The 15206-nt window shown below is 43.2% G+C and overlaps 1 protein-coding gene across 3 annotated transcripts in view; it reads left to right on the forward strand.

Moving 5' to 3' along the window:
* Positions 1 to 15206, forward strand: part of PDS5A (PDS5 cohesin associated factor A) — a 4482835-nt gene that overhangs the window by 524473 nt on the left and 3943156 nt on the right. For all 3 annotated transcript variants that reach the window (XM_044062931.1, XM_044062930.1, XM_044062932.1), the window contains exon 7: positions 9072 to 9152. In XM_044062931.1, coding sequence (XP_043918866.1) covers positions 9072 to 9152 — 81 coding nt within the window. The remainder of the gene's footprint in view (positions 1 to 9071; positions 9153 to 15206) is intronic.

Raw genomic sequence — 15206 nt, forward strand, 5'->3', positions numbered from 1 at the left:
GCGTTAGGCCCGGCAAGCCAGCACGTAAAAATGTACTGCCAATCATTAGCAGACCGGAGTTCTGCTGTGGCGACCCCTAACCGGGAAAAGCCGAAAGTTTAATTTGCAAGTTCACTGTGATTCTAATTAGCCTTTTTACCAGTGTTTACTTCTCACGTAATTTGTTTGTTTTTTTTTTTCTTTTTGCAGGCCACATTTGTTAATCTATAGTTTTTCATCAATAGTATCGTTATGAGGATTTATTTTTGGTGAGTTAAGATGTGGTCACTATTTTAGTTTGGGCCTAGAGTTAATGGCTCCCCATAATATTTAATTTCTGTTTCCTATGCCAAGTTCATAACTTGCGTCTCTGAAGCATTACCATTCTAAGAACCAATACATATTTTCATTTATCTGTTGTTTTTCCCCTATTATACTTTGACTGTTTTGTGACCTTTTGACTTGTGTTTCCAGTCATTAGGAACTGCTATATAACTGTTAATTTTGATTAAATACAATTTGATGAACAATCTAATGCCACATAGAAAAGAACAAAGTGCTCTAAGAATCTGCTGTAACATGAAATTTGGTAAGGTGCTTGTTGATTAACAGCAGAGAGGGATAGCTTCACTTTTCAGAATTTGATATCTTTAAAAAAATTCCATTGTGAGACAGTCTTAGTCATGTAAAGTGTAGGTGTTAACTTCTCAATATCTATTTTAATTTATCTAATACTGTCCCTCAGTGTATACTTGTGCAGGCATAGATTCATAGGTAAGTACTAAATGAGCAGCCCTTGCAGGCCATGTTAAGTCCATCCAGATGTTCTTCGTGTTTCACTGTTGCATTCATTACATTTGGGTTATCTGCTTGCAGGTAGCCCTCAGTCAGTCTGATTAAAAAAGTCGTGGGTCCTCTGTCGGTTGCTGTCCCTTCTTCCATGACGTCAGCTCATCAAGGGTATAAAACATGCAGCCGACGCCATTACCCCAGTCTTATTTGCTGTGCGGTGCCTGAAGCAGAAGCATTTCGCAAGTGCTGATCGGCCGACTCCTGAAATTTTCGTTTTCGAGTTTCAGAACCGAAGTCTTCAACTAAAGCTAAATACCCCATTGGGGAAACCTTTTCTTGCTCCATACCAATGTCAATAAAAGTTAATAATTGCATTACTTGTGGAAAACAAATACCTCATAAAGATTTTCATTGGTACTGTATTCCTTGCCTAGGCCCTGACCACGATGTACCTTGCTGTCGGTTTTGTGCTTTATTTAATCAATGCACTATCCGTTGTCAGTATATTTTCGCCTCTAAATATTTCGGTTCTCGGTTTAGATGTCCTTCAAGGATGCATCTGCAGTCATAACATATGGGTTGTCCTGCCTCAGGCAGCCCTCGGTCGGCCCGATTCCAAAGTCTGGGTCTGGCCTTGGCTGATGTCGCACTTCACCCGACGTCATAGCTCCTGGGGTATAAAGGCATCAGCTGACGCCATTTTCCTCAGTCTTTCTTGCCGTGCGGTGCCCGAAGCAGAAGCTGTTCGCAAGTGCCGGTCGGTCAGATCCAGAGATTTCAGCTACCGAAGACTTTTAAAAAGCTAAGTACCCCGTTGGGGACTCTTTCTTGCCTCAGCCGGTCAGAAAAAGTAAATAATTGTTTAACTTGTGGGAAACAAATACCTCATAAGGATTTCCACTCTTACTGCCTTCCTTGCTTAGGCCCAGACCACGACGTATCAGCTTGTTTAGTCTGTGCCTCCTTCAACCGACGGACACTTAGACGTCGGTCGGAGTTTGCAGAAGAGTTTTTTTGGTCCCGCTTTTGCATATAAAAATGCCGTCGGAGACTCCGACTACTCATTTAGCTAAAAAACGCAAGGAAAAGGACCGACACTCGCGGCCCGCGGTTTCGGCTGAAACCACGGTTAGGCCTACCGCAAGTGTCTCTGTTTCGGCTGAAACCGAGTCCTCGGTTCTTCCTCCGGCCGCAAGCAGGCCTCCGACGACCGAGGCCTCAGAGGCCCCAGCGGAGTCGGCTACAGAAATTCCTACCGAGGAAGCAGGCACACTAGAATTGTCCGACACCATTCCGTTGGACATTTCTACTCCTGCACGTGGGGCAGCTAGACCCCCTGCTTCTATGTCCATTAAGGCCTTCTCCAGGGCTAAAGCAGCTAAACTTTCCAAGGCCTTACCTACAAAAGCTCCACCTCACAGGCCTTCCTCAAGTTCTCAAATACTCAGCCTTGCTGAGGACCTTATTTCTTTGATCAGGGGATCCCAACCTCACCCAGACAGGGCCTCACAACCCCCTCCTGAAAAAAGGCCTAGGACTGAACCTCCTGAACCTCTTTCCTCTGACTATTCCTTGGATGGATCAGATGTATCAGACCATCAGGAAGGCCCATACTCACCTTATGAGGATTCGGATGCAGAGGACTCCATTCCTTCTGCCTCCCCCCCAGAAGAATTTTCATTTAGGGAAACTCTACATTCAATGAGGGAACATTTCCAATGGCAGGGTCAGGACCTTTCTGATTCTAGGAAAAGGCCAAGGACTTTTTTACACTTACCACAGCATAAGCCTCTAGCCATACCACCTGTTCTAACTGTAATTGATGATGTGTATAATGATGTCAGTACTGCACCTGATTCTCTTCCCCCGGCCAAACCTGACAGATATTACAGGGTCCCGGATTCTCATTTCCACTTGTACAAGGCCCACGCTGCAGATCCAGAAACCATTTCTCAGGGTCCCAAGGGTGTTGCAGCTGCCTCTGCCAAAAACCCCCTACCCTCTGAAAGAGAATCAAGAGCATTAGAGAGATGGGGTAAAAAAGTGTATACATCTGCTACTCTTTCTGCCAGGGCTTTAAACTGTCAATTTCACATGATACAGTACCAGGAATTTTTGTTAGATCAGCTAAATAAAAAGCTTTCCTCTCCTGAACCTTTAAGACCGTAAGTCCCTTCAGGAGTTGGTACATAATTCTCAGCAGGTCAGTAATCATTTTTTAAAATGCGGCTATGATGCACTGGAGGCTTCATTTAGATCAGCTATGACTGGAGCTGTGATTCGAAGGCATGCCTGGTTAAAAGAGCAATCCTTACCAGACCATGTAAAATCTAAACTCCTAGATGCTCCTATGGAGAAACAAAGTTTATTTGGCTCCCCTGCACAGGAGGCACTAAAGAAAGTGGAAGAAAAGGCAAAATCAGTGCAAACAGTCAAGGATTTTCTGCAGGTCCAACCCCCGAGGTTCAGCAGAAATTGGCCTTCAAAGAATTGGTCCTTTCCAGACACCACCAGAGCACAGAGAGGCAGAAATAGACGCCCAAGAGGCAGAGGTCAATCAAGGGGTGCCTACAGGGGCCGTTAGTGGCAACCTGACAATCAGAGGAGTGCCTCCACATCTGCGACTGCAACCACTTCCACAGGACAGACACAATGACTTGGCTCTGATTCCGCCTGCCAGGGAACAATTAGAAGCGCCCTTGGGCGAAAAGTTAGCTTTATTTTCAAAAAACTGGCATTGCATCACAGGAGACAAATGGACTTTGCAAACAATAGACAAAGGCTACAGGTTTCACTTCCACACTTTACCAAAAAAGAGAGGAATGCCAAACCTTCCACCAAGCCAGAAGACAGAGGCTCTAAAACAGGTCATCAACTTACTAAGGATGAGAGCAATAGAAAAGGTACCATCTATGGAACAAGGCCAAGGATTTTACTCCAGACTATTCCTTGTACCAAGAAAAGAAACTCAATGGAGGCCTATTCTCAACTTGTCCACACTGAACACATATCTCATTGTACCAAAATTCAAGATGCTGACCCTACAGCAACTTCTTCCCATGTTGGGCAAGGAGTCTTGGCTGGTGACTCTAGATCTCAAGGAGGCATACCTGCACGTCCCTATACGACCAGATTGCAGAAGACACCTCAGATTTCTTGCAGGATCAGAGCATTATCAATTCTCAGCATTGCCCTTTGGCTTATCTACTAGAGTATTCACGAAATGCCTGGCATCAGTAATTGCACATTGCAGGCTTCAGGGAATTCAAATCTACCCATACCTGGACGACTGCCTAATACAAGCGGACAACAAAACAAAAATAATAAAGGATTTGGCCTATGTCATACAACTGCTACAAGCTTTGGGGGATACACAGTCAACATACAAAAGTCAAGACTAGTGCCATCTCAAAGGATAACATTTTTGGGTGCAGAACTGGACACAATAACTCAGATGGCTTTTCTCACAGAAGAAAAACAAAAACAACTTCCAGTCTACTTCACGGCATTGACAAGGCAAACTCAGCTTACTGCAAGGAAAGTCCTGCAGGCCCTGATTACATGGCATCCTGCATAATCTTGATACCACATGCCAGACTATATATGAGGAAATTACAATGGTACCTAAGAAATGTATGGTCTCAACACAGACACAGTCTAGAAACCATGATACCAATCATTCCACGCCTGAAAAAGGAATTCCTGTGGTGGGCTCAGGCCTGCAAGACCAACAGAGGGTTACCTTTCCACAAACCAGAGCCAAGGCAGACCATCACCACGGACGCCTCAGACCTAGGCTGGGGCGCACACATGGAAGACAAGTGTATCCAAGGCCTATGGTCCCAAGACCAGCTGAATCTACACATAAATCTAAAGGAGATGCTGGCAGTGAAGCATGCAATAGAGGCATTCAAATCATTCCTTCAGCAAGGACCCCTGCTGATAAGGACGGACAATACCACAGTCATGTGGTACATCAACAAACAGGGAGGCACGCACTCCTACCCTTTATGCCGGATGACAATGGAGCTGTGGAACCTAGGCCTGAATCTCAACATTCAACTGCAGGCCAAATTTGTACCAGGAAAAGAGAATATTCTAGCAGACAAATTAAGCAGAACTACCACGGATGCTCACGAATGGATGCTGCATCCAGATATCCTCAAAACCATAACAAGGACATGGGGAAGGCCAGAAGTAGACCTGTTCGCCTCCCCACTCAACCACCAACTGAAGAAATTCTGCTCAAGAGAATACCACCCACAGGCCTGGAGGGTGGACTCCCTTTCTTTCAGCTGGAAGGCCCTGACAGTTTATGCCTTCCCACCTCTCCCATTGATGTACAAAGTTCTACTGAAGATCAGGGAGGAACAGCCAAAGGTAATTCTGATAGCTCCAGACTGGCCAAGGCAACATTGGTATCCGTTACTGAGAAGCATGTCTCGGACGAACCCATGGCCTCTACCTCTATGGCCTTTACTTCTAACACAGAACAACTACAAGACCCTGCATCCAAACTTGAAAACTCTGCAGCTAACCGCCTGGAAAATTGCATAAAACAAAACCAGCCTGCTTTATCTCAGAGAGTCAAGGATATTATCCTGGAGGCTTGCAGACCCTCCACAAGGAAAACATACTCAGCCAAATGGAAGAGATTCCTCATTTGGAGTGCATCAAAGGGAACAGATGTCACAATTGCAAACCTAGCACATATCCTAGAATACTTAGCAGAACTGTTCCACAATGGCCTGTCCTATTCTTCCATTAAGATTCATGCTTCAGCAATTTCAGCAGAGTACAACATGGATCCTCCTATCTTCTCTCAACCTCTCCTCAGACAATTTCTAAGAGGGATCAAAAATGTAAAACCTCCAAGGAAACCACCTCTACCTGCATGGGATCTCAATTTTGTGCTGGAAAAATTAACACTTCCCCCCTTTGAACCAGCTGCATCAGCAGACTTACAGTTCTTATCTTGGAAAACTGCCTTCCTTCTGGCAATCACTTCTGCTAGAAGGGTTTCAGAGCTACAGGCATTAATGGCAGTACAGCCTTTCCTTATCTTTCACCAGGATAGAGTGTCTCTGAGAACCAATCCTACTTTCATGCCAAAGGTGGTGTCCAGGGTATCCTTGAACCAAGCTATTCATTTACCTACGTTCTTCCCTAACCCACAGAACAGGGGGGAAAAACTACTACACACCTTAGATGTACATAGACAACTGCGCTACTACCTGGACAGAACTAAGACCAGCAGAAAAACTGACCAACTTCTGGTAGCATATGCAACAGGAGTGCAAGGAAAAGCAATTTCCAAACAGACAATTTCAAAATGGATAGGAAATTGCATTCGATTCTGTTACTCTTTTCATGGAAAAACAACTCCTGAAAATATCAGGCCTCACTCCACAAGGGCTACAGCCACCACTACAGCTTTTCTACGAGGAGTGGCTACCAAAGACATTTTAGAAGCTGCTACTTGGAGCTCCGTGCATACATTTGCCAAGCATTACAATCTTCCCTTATACTCCAGATCCCGAGCAGGCTTTGCAACTGCAGTTTTACAAGGGATCTTAACTACACCATCTTTATCTTAGTGCCTCCTCCCCCAGTTTGGCTATGGTATTCTACCCATATGTTATGACTGCAGATGCATCCTTGAAGGACATAGTACAGTTTTGTACCTACCATAAATGTAGATGTCCGATAGGTATGCATCTGCAGTCAGGATTACCCACCCTCCTTCCCCTCTGTGGTATTCCTAGGGTGCTTACCCCTCTTTCAGCTAACTGGGGGAATCTATTATGGTGTATTTGTTTGTATGTATATATATTTTTTGTTTGCTACTGTTTGGAATTTTCAACATTTATCCAAATTTAGCCTTCCTAGAGGGCACCTGGCATCTGGGGCAAGAAACACTGAGGAAAATGGCGTCGGCTGATGCCTTTATACCCCAGGAGCTATGACGTCGGGTGAAGTGCGACATCAGCCGGGGCCAGACCCAGACTTTGGAATCGGGCCGACCGAGGGCTGCCTGAGGCAGGACAACCCATATGTTATGACTGCAGATGCATACCTATTGGACATCTACATTTATGGTAGGTACAAAACTGTACTTTATCCTGAAATGTCGTCGGTTAGCCATCTGACTACCGGGATTCCGAAAAAAGCAAAGATAAAGACAGACACAGGCTGCCGAGGTCCAAAACTGCCGACGACGCTTCTCCTAAGCCAGTCGCCAGTTCGCAGGTACTCAGTGAGGCGCTTTTGCAGCCCCTGATACCCGCTACTTCTGATTTGTAGGCCTTTACTGAGACCCATTCGGAGTCCGGTATGCTGCGAGATGCTTCAACTATGGAACCCGCAGGTGTCTCTGCCTTGGATGAGTCTGGAGCCCCTGTGCAGGCACCGGCTTCTGAGGGTGTATTCAGGCTTACAGACTTACCGACACCTCCTTCACTTAGGCCTAAATCTCAAACCATGCCTAAAGAACTTGATGCCCAGGCCACATGTTCAGGCCTCTATGCCTAAAAAAAACCAAATGATAAGAATGGCTGAAGATCTAATAACTCTAATCCGGGGTAGCCAACCCCCCTCCCCCCCCCTTCTAAGAGGCCTAGGACTGAAGTTGTTTATGAATCTTCTGACCAGTATTCTGATTTTTCTGATTCTTCTGACTATCTGGATTTCCCCTTATCTGCTTATGAGGATTCTGACGCAGAGGACTCCATTCCCTCTGCTTCCCCTCCAGCGGATTTTTCTTTTGGGGAAACCTTACATACTTTAAGGGAGCATTTCCACTGGGAAAGCCAGGATTTTTCTGATTCAGAAAAGAGGCTTAGGGATTTCTTACTCCTACCTCAGCGTAGACCTTTAGCTATTCCTCCTGTAGTAGACATGGTTGATGATGCTTTTTCGGAATCTAGTTTGGCCCCTGATTCCTTGCCTCCTGCTCCCGAAAACCTGACAGATATTACAGGGTCCCTGAGTCACACAAGTTCCTTTTTAAAAATCTTATTGTGGATCCAGAGACCATTTCACTGAGGCCCAAGGGCATTAAGGCCTCTACTGCTAAAAATCTTACCCCTTCTGAGACTCCAGGGCACTGGATAGATGGGGTAAAAGAAGGTTTACACTTCTGCAACCTTGGTCATTAGGGCTTTAAACTGCCAGTTTCATATGTTAAAGTATCGGCAACATGTTATTGGGTTGCTTAAACAGAAAATGATGTTGATTCCAGACTGTGTGGAAAATAAGGAATTACAGGATTTAATGCATTCTGCTGAACAAGTTGGAAAACATACTTTGCAATGTGGTTTTGATTCTTTAGAGGCCTCTTGCAGGGCTGCTGTTACTGTGTCTGTGCTCAGAAGGCATGTTTGGCTTAAGGAGCAATCTTTGCCTGATCATGTTAAAGCTAAATTGTTGGATGCTCCCTTAAATCAGGACTGCCTGTTTGTCAACAAGGCTGAGGAAGTTCTTAAAAAGATGGAAGATAAAGCTAAATCTATGCAAACTGTTAAAGATTTCTTACAAGTTCAGCCTCCTAGATTTAGTAGGCACTGGCTCTCTAGGAATTGGTCCTTTCCAGCCCCTTTCAAATGAAGATGACAATTTCCGATAAAGAGGTTATGTACTCACCATAACGTTCCATGTGAATTGTTGCTCTTCATTTGTCTTCTCTCTTCTCTCCCTCCTTCCCCCTTCCTTAGTCATTTGATCTGACAGAGGAAGCCTTCCACCATTTTTCTCTCTCATCTCCTTTCAGTGGGATTTGTGGCAGTAGTGATATCTCTGCGTTATCTTGGGGCCAGTGCTTGGCTTCAGGCAAACTCTATCTGAGGTAGTGAGGGAGAGGAGCTCTGTTTCGGCACCGTAGCTTGAATATGGCTGGATCGACACCAATATCAGTGCCTATACCCACAGGTTGAAGACAAATGAAGAGCAACAATTCAGATGGAACGTTATGGTGAGTAAAAAAACTACTTTTTTTTTTTTTTTTTTTTTTTTTTTTTTATCTTTTGTGGATTATGCCCACTAAATGTACTTTTTGTGTGTAAGTGATGCATTTTTTTAATAAAAAAAAAAAAGCAGTAATAAACAGTGAAAATGTAAACTACTGAATTAAAGCACTTAAGCTCTTTTGCCTCAATACACAAAGTTTGTTGTTTAAAAAGTTTTCAGTCATTAATTGTTTATATTGCATTTTTTAACTTCATGATTTGTTGAAACTTTTTTTGATAGTTGGGCTTGATTGCTGGAGTCCATAAATATTGCTGTTTTTTTTTTTTTTTTTTCAGAATCTTAATAGGCAAGCATATGAACTTTCGAAGATGTTGTTGAAGAAGACATTGCAGACTATTGAGCCATGTATTGCTAATGTATGTATCATGTCAAATGTTTTGACTATGTGGCTGACGTTTTATGCGATTATTTTAGAACCTAGTTTTCAGACCTTTACTGTATTTGCATTTCAGATGACCAAAATGTCATCCAGTTTTAGAACTGGTGCTTTAAGCCTTTTCCCACTGATGAAAGTAGCAGACTTAATTTGAAAACTTATGAAGCGCCTTCTTAAGATTTCAGTTTTCTCAGCATTTGGTTTAATTTGACAGAACTTGATATCTAATACCCCAGTTACACTATGCGTTGAACATTATTGGCTACAGATTTCAGCTTTTACTGATTCTTAACATATTGTAAGAGGTTACTGAGCCCAAGGAGGAAGTTTGATGTTTGGGTCTCTAGTGATTCTTTCCAAAGGACTAAGCTTCATTTAATATGTCTCATTTAGAGAATGCTTTTAAGGTGCTGCGGTAGCGTTGTCACCTCACAGTAAGACGTTGTCCTGTTCAATTCTCAGCTAGAACATCATCTGTGTGGAGACATGTGTGAATGGGCGTACCTTCGTTGAAGGTTGTGTGTCAGGGCTGGCAACTCTGCACGTAAAAATCTACTACCAATCATTAGCGGACCGGAGTTCCGCTATGGAGACTCTTAACTGGGAAAAGCCGAAAGTCACAACAACAGCAACAACAACAATGTCAATAATGGTGCCTCTTAGTTACTTTAAGTTAATTTTATTTTTTAATGAGACACTCGGCTGAAGTTTAGGAAAAAAATTGTGATTTCTAAATCAGTTGTAAAGCTAGCGTGATTTCTAAATCAGTTATAAAGCTAGCGTTGTGATGCACAAGTTTCCTTTACTGGAAAACAGTTAATAAAAGAAAGTGATCAAACGAAAGTTAATGAAATATAAACCACGATTCATCATATTTACAAGGAATTAACCTTTTTCTTGGCTTACATTTACCTATTGAAAATGTGGACAGAGCAGTTTTCCTCTGCTTCTTTGAAGTAAGCTTGTTTGCTCACCATTTTCTTATATTCTTTATCGTTTAGCTTTTTTTTTTTTCATCCCAGCCCCACCCATGCCATTGCACTCCCATGATGTAGCAAGTTAGCCTGTCACCTGAGCTTTGCAGCTTTATTTGCTCCCTGCCACTGTTGGTGTGAAGTCTTGCATTTACATGCTTAAATATCACAAGTGGCTCCAGGACGATCAAGATTATAAGTAAAGACCTACACTAGTATTACCTGTACTGTCATAGTGTGATATTAACAACTGACACAAATGTCAGAGTTTGTCTGTTTGACATAGTAGGAAGCTAAAGTTAGTGGCCCACATATTGTTGGTGGGGATATTTTACAGCTTGGCAGAAGAGCCCTCCTTGCAGTTGCACTCTAATTGGAGCATCATCGCAGAAACAAACCGTGACATCATGTGCAGCCCTGCACTTAATTTGAAGGAAGTTTGGTGATGTCTTTACTTAAGTGTTGCAGCATTCCTTACTAAAGGGATATCCTGCTGAGGATAGTCTGGCCAGCATACCAAAGCAATAGGCTCTTCCAGGCGCCATACGTCAGACGTATGTCCTAACTCCCAGGCGTAAGGTTTGTAAGTTATCTGCAAGCACCTAATCCTCAGAAATTCTTTGCTGCTGTTCTAAATGCTACCTTTTGAATTTGGTTTGAAAGTCATTTGCCCCATTGCCTCAGCTGACAAAATTATGGCAGCCAAGTACCCCTTTGGGGTCACTTTCTTCCTTTTTCTTTTATTTATTTTCAGCGGAGGCCCGGGGAGAAAAAGCTCCACAGTTAAAATATACAGACCGTAGTTACATTGGATTTACATAGCAATTAATTTGATCAACATATCAATTAATTGCAAACATAGTTACAGATGAAGAATGTAGTACATCAGTAGGCAACTAGAATCTTTGTCATCTGCGAAGTACATAACAGACTTTAACAATTGTTACAATAAGAAGTTCCTGCTGTATAAAAAGTAGTTAGGCTTATGAGCATCCAAGCTTGCTATGATCAAGGTAGTTAGTGGGGTGGAAAGAAAGGTAGTGGGTGGATCGGTGGTTGATATTAGAGTGGGAGTTGCAAGGGCATAGCCAGCATGTTTTTAGGTGTGCTTTTAGTATAGGTTTGAAGTGGGTGCATGATGGTACGGAGGTAATTGTGGGTTGGAGGGAGTTCCATAATTTGGCTATGGCGCAAGAGAATAGTGCTTCTCCAGCAGAGTTATTGGCTTTAGTGACCTGCAAGTGATTTTTGTTGCTGGATCTTAGTGGTCTGGCGGTGCGATAGGGCTGGAGTAGATTCTGGAGGGATAGGGCATTTAGTTGGATGGTTTACTAGTTTGTGGGCTAGTGTGAGTTGATACCATTGAAGGAGGTGAGGGAGTTCAAGCCAGCCCAGTTCAGCAAGTGAGAGACAGTGGTGACTACGGTAGGATGCCCCTGTGGCGAATTTGGTGATTTTATTGTAGCAGGTCTCTAGCTTGTTTAGATCGCATTGCCTTAGGTTGGTATATGTTGGAGAGGCATAAAGTAGGGTGGAGGTAAGGTGGAAATTACTGAAATCTTTGCTGCTTTGGTGAGAAGTTGCTTATTTCTGTATAACGCTCCTATTTTTTGTGGACTTTTTTATGGTCAAGGATATATGAATGTCAGATTATAGTTTGTCTATTTCCACTCCTAGCAATTTGGTGTGTTCTTTTGGGTGTATAGTGGTGTTGTCTTTTGCTGTGATGTTGAAGTGAGAGTTGTTTTGAGTAAGTTTGGTGGGTTGGAAGATAAGTAGTTTAGTTTTGTTTGGGTTGAGTATTAATTGGGCATCGGATAACCAAGTTTCAACAGAGGAAAAGGCTTCCTGTGTGACTTTTTGCAGTTTGGTTAGGGACTGGGCTAAGCAGATGATGGTTGAGTCATCTGCATATTGTATGAGAGTGCCATGTTTGGTGGCAGAGGCCAGATTATTCGTGAAAATAGAGAAGAGTAGGGGTCCAAGGATGGATCCTTGGGGAACCCCTGTAGAGACAGGTAGTTGGGGAGATATGTCCTTCTGCCATACAATGGATTGTTGGCGCTCAGACAGGTAACTCTGAAACCAATTGGTGACTGAGAGAAGGATAGGTTATTGAGGACGGAGATGAGTTGTTTGTGTGGGACCGTGTCAAATGCTTTAGATAGGTCTAGGAAAGTAGCAGAGGAGAGATAGCCATTGTTTTTATGCTGAAGGATAGTGTTAGTAAAGGAGAGTAAGGCAGTGGTGGTGCTATAGTTTGATCGGAAACCATGCTGATTATTGGAAAGGAGGTTAATAGTAAGGAGGTAGTCTGAGACCTGAGAGTGAATGCATCTCTCTAGTATTTTAGAAAGTGGAGAGAGAATAGCTATGGGCCAGTAATTGGTTATTTCTGTGGAGGGGCTGCCTTTGTGGAGGGGAATTATATGTGATACTTTCCATAGTGTAGGAATGTAACGTTCTGACAGAGATCGGTTAACCAAGATGGATACTGGGAAGGCCAGAGCATCAGCTGCGCTTTGTAGGTATTCACTTGGGAGGTTGTCTGCTGCTAATTTGGTGGGCTTAAGTTTTAGTTAAGAGTTTTTTTATGTTGGAGGTAGGAACAGGAGAAAAAGAGAAGACAGTGGGGAGATTACTAGTTGAATGTGTGGGTTGGAGGGGAGGTGGGTTGTGTTGTTTAGCTAGAGATAGTATGGTTTGTGTGAAGTGTGTGTTGAGTGAGGTAGCAATATTTTCGGAGGAGTGAGAAATGTTCGGAGGAGGGGTACTGACTTGACCTGGAAGGAGGATGGAGTTTATGGAGGACCAGAATTGTTTGGGGTTGTGTTGGGAGGAGACTAGGGCAGACTGGTAGTATTGGAATTTGTCCTGTTTTATTAGCTTTTTGACTCTATTGTGTAATTCTAGGAATTTCTGTCTAGTTGAGGGGGTTTTACGCCAGTGCTCCCAGGCTTTATCCCTGTTTTTCATTTCTGACTTAGTGGTTTTCTGTAGCTTGGGGAGGGTTGTGCTTTGGTTCTGGAAAGTCTTATGGGTAATTAAAGATGTTCAGGAAGGTAGTATTAAAAAATTCAACAGTGTCATCAAGACTGAGGTACTTTAGAGGATGCCAGTTACATTCTTTGAAGGACGAGATGAATGTGAGTGGGTTAAAGTATAGTTTTTTACGTATTTGACGGTCGATGACAGGTTTAGCTTGGTATAGGTGTTTTTTGAGGAGTAGAAATGTTGGGGAGTGATCACTGAGGCTATCTGATAAGCAGCCCGTTATATATGACTGGGGGTTCTTACTGACTAGTATCCATTCCAGGGTAGTGTGTTTGTTGGAGTTTTTATTTATCCTGGTTGGTGACTGGACTAGTTGGGTGAAGCCATGAAGGTTTAGATGATGGGTTGGATGGTTGCCAGAACAGGATTGCAAGTCAGTATTGAAATCGCCTAAAATTATAGTTTCTTGGGGGTGATGGTGGGTAGACCAGCTAAGGAGGTTTTCTAGTAGAGGTATGTTTTGGCCAGGTGGGAAGTAGGATCCAGTTATGTTGATGGTTTTATTTTGAGGTTGGTGTATATATTATTTCTAGTTCTAGTATCTCTTACTTGGAAGGAAAATGACTGTTGGGGCAGATTTGCCATACAGATAGACACAAGAAGTGCCTTTTTTGTCTAGTTGCTACTTATGATCATACTCTGAGAAATATGGCACCTAAGCTTTTAGGGCCATAAATTACCAGACCCTAATGACTAGGTATCTGCTGTCTTTTCTTTTCAGACTTGTGGGTATTCTTTCTGATATGCTTGATTTGGAAGCTAAGTCCTCTGCCATTTCCCTTTTGAGCTTCTTCCCAGATAACGCATCACTATGTCAAATGCAGCAACAATGCTGCTGCCTCTTATAGGGTTGGCTGCATCAGGGGTGTTGTATTAGGAGCAATCCAGACACTCTTTAGGCAACTAGAATCTTTTTGGTTCTTCTGCTGCCTAGCCCTTCAAAACCTTGCAGGGTAGATGGAAGGTCATACATGACCTTAAACAGGTTCTCTTTTTCCTCCTATTCCTAATTTTCAGAGGAATTGTCCATCTACATCTCCCTTTCTGTGTAGACAGCAAAGGCAGCCTTCAAAAGGTAATAAATCTTTCAAGAGGTTTTTTCCTGATAAGCCTTCTCGGGGTTCTGATGGTCAAAAACACTCTTTCCCCTGACAAATCTGCCTTTATTTGATTATTCAACCGCATATGCCTCTCTGTCGGGTTCTGCTTAAGTTTAGACTGGCACTATCTTTTCCAGTTTGGCAACAGATTCCTGGCTGCTTTCCACCCTTCAGAGAGATTACTTCCTGGTTTGGAGTTAAGTTCCTCTCTTTGTGGGCATTCCTCAACCTCCCCATTGCCAACTTCCTCACTTTCCTTCAGTTCTTAAAGTACCTTTGCTGCTAGGAATCTTTCAGCACTGTTTCAGCCAGTGCTGTCACCTCGACAGGGCAGAGGATTTTATTTCAGAATGTTACTGGTTTCTAGGAAGGGGAGTTGTTGGAGGCGATTCTGGGTCTGTCTTTTCTCAGCACATTTCTGAATGTTGCATCATTCAAGATGTTCTCTCTGGTGTCTGTTTCCTTTGTTACTTTCTTGGGCCTTCCTGCTGTCTTAGACCTAAAGGAGGTCTGTCTTCACATTCCTCCAACCTCTCTTCATGAAATATTTATGGTTCTCTGTTTCTTCCTCTAGTTATCATTTCTCTGCATTACCTTTTGGTCTTTATACAGCACCAGGAGTCTTTGGAACATATTTGCCCTCAGTGGTAGCTGTCTATAGACTTCAGGGAGTTAATTTTTCTGTTATTTGGATGACCTCCTGATTCGATCCCCCTCTGAGCAGCTTCTGCTTCAGGATCCAGAATGTGCTATGCTTCTGCTCTGCAGTTTTTGTGTGTGTGTGTGTGTGTGTGTGTGTGTGTGTGTGTGTGTGTGTGTGTTCATGCTGCATCTAGTTTATTTCTAGTCTCTTCCTTTTCAGGTGGTGTATGTAAGAAAATTTCTTCAAGCTCTGGGGTTCATGGC

Source organism: Protopterus annectens, chromosome 2.part1 (genome assembly GCF_019279795.1).
Source record: "Protopterus annectens isolate FY-2018-M chromosome 2.part1, PAN1.0, whole genome shotgun sequence".
In the NCBI taxonomy this organism is placed as follows: domain Eukaryota; kingdom Metazoa; phylum Chordata; order Ceratodontiformes; family Protopteridae; genus Protopterus; species Protopterus annectens.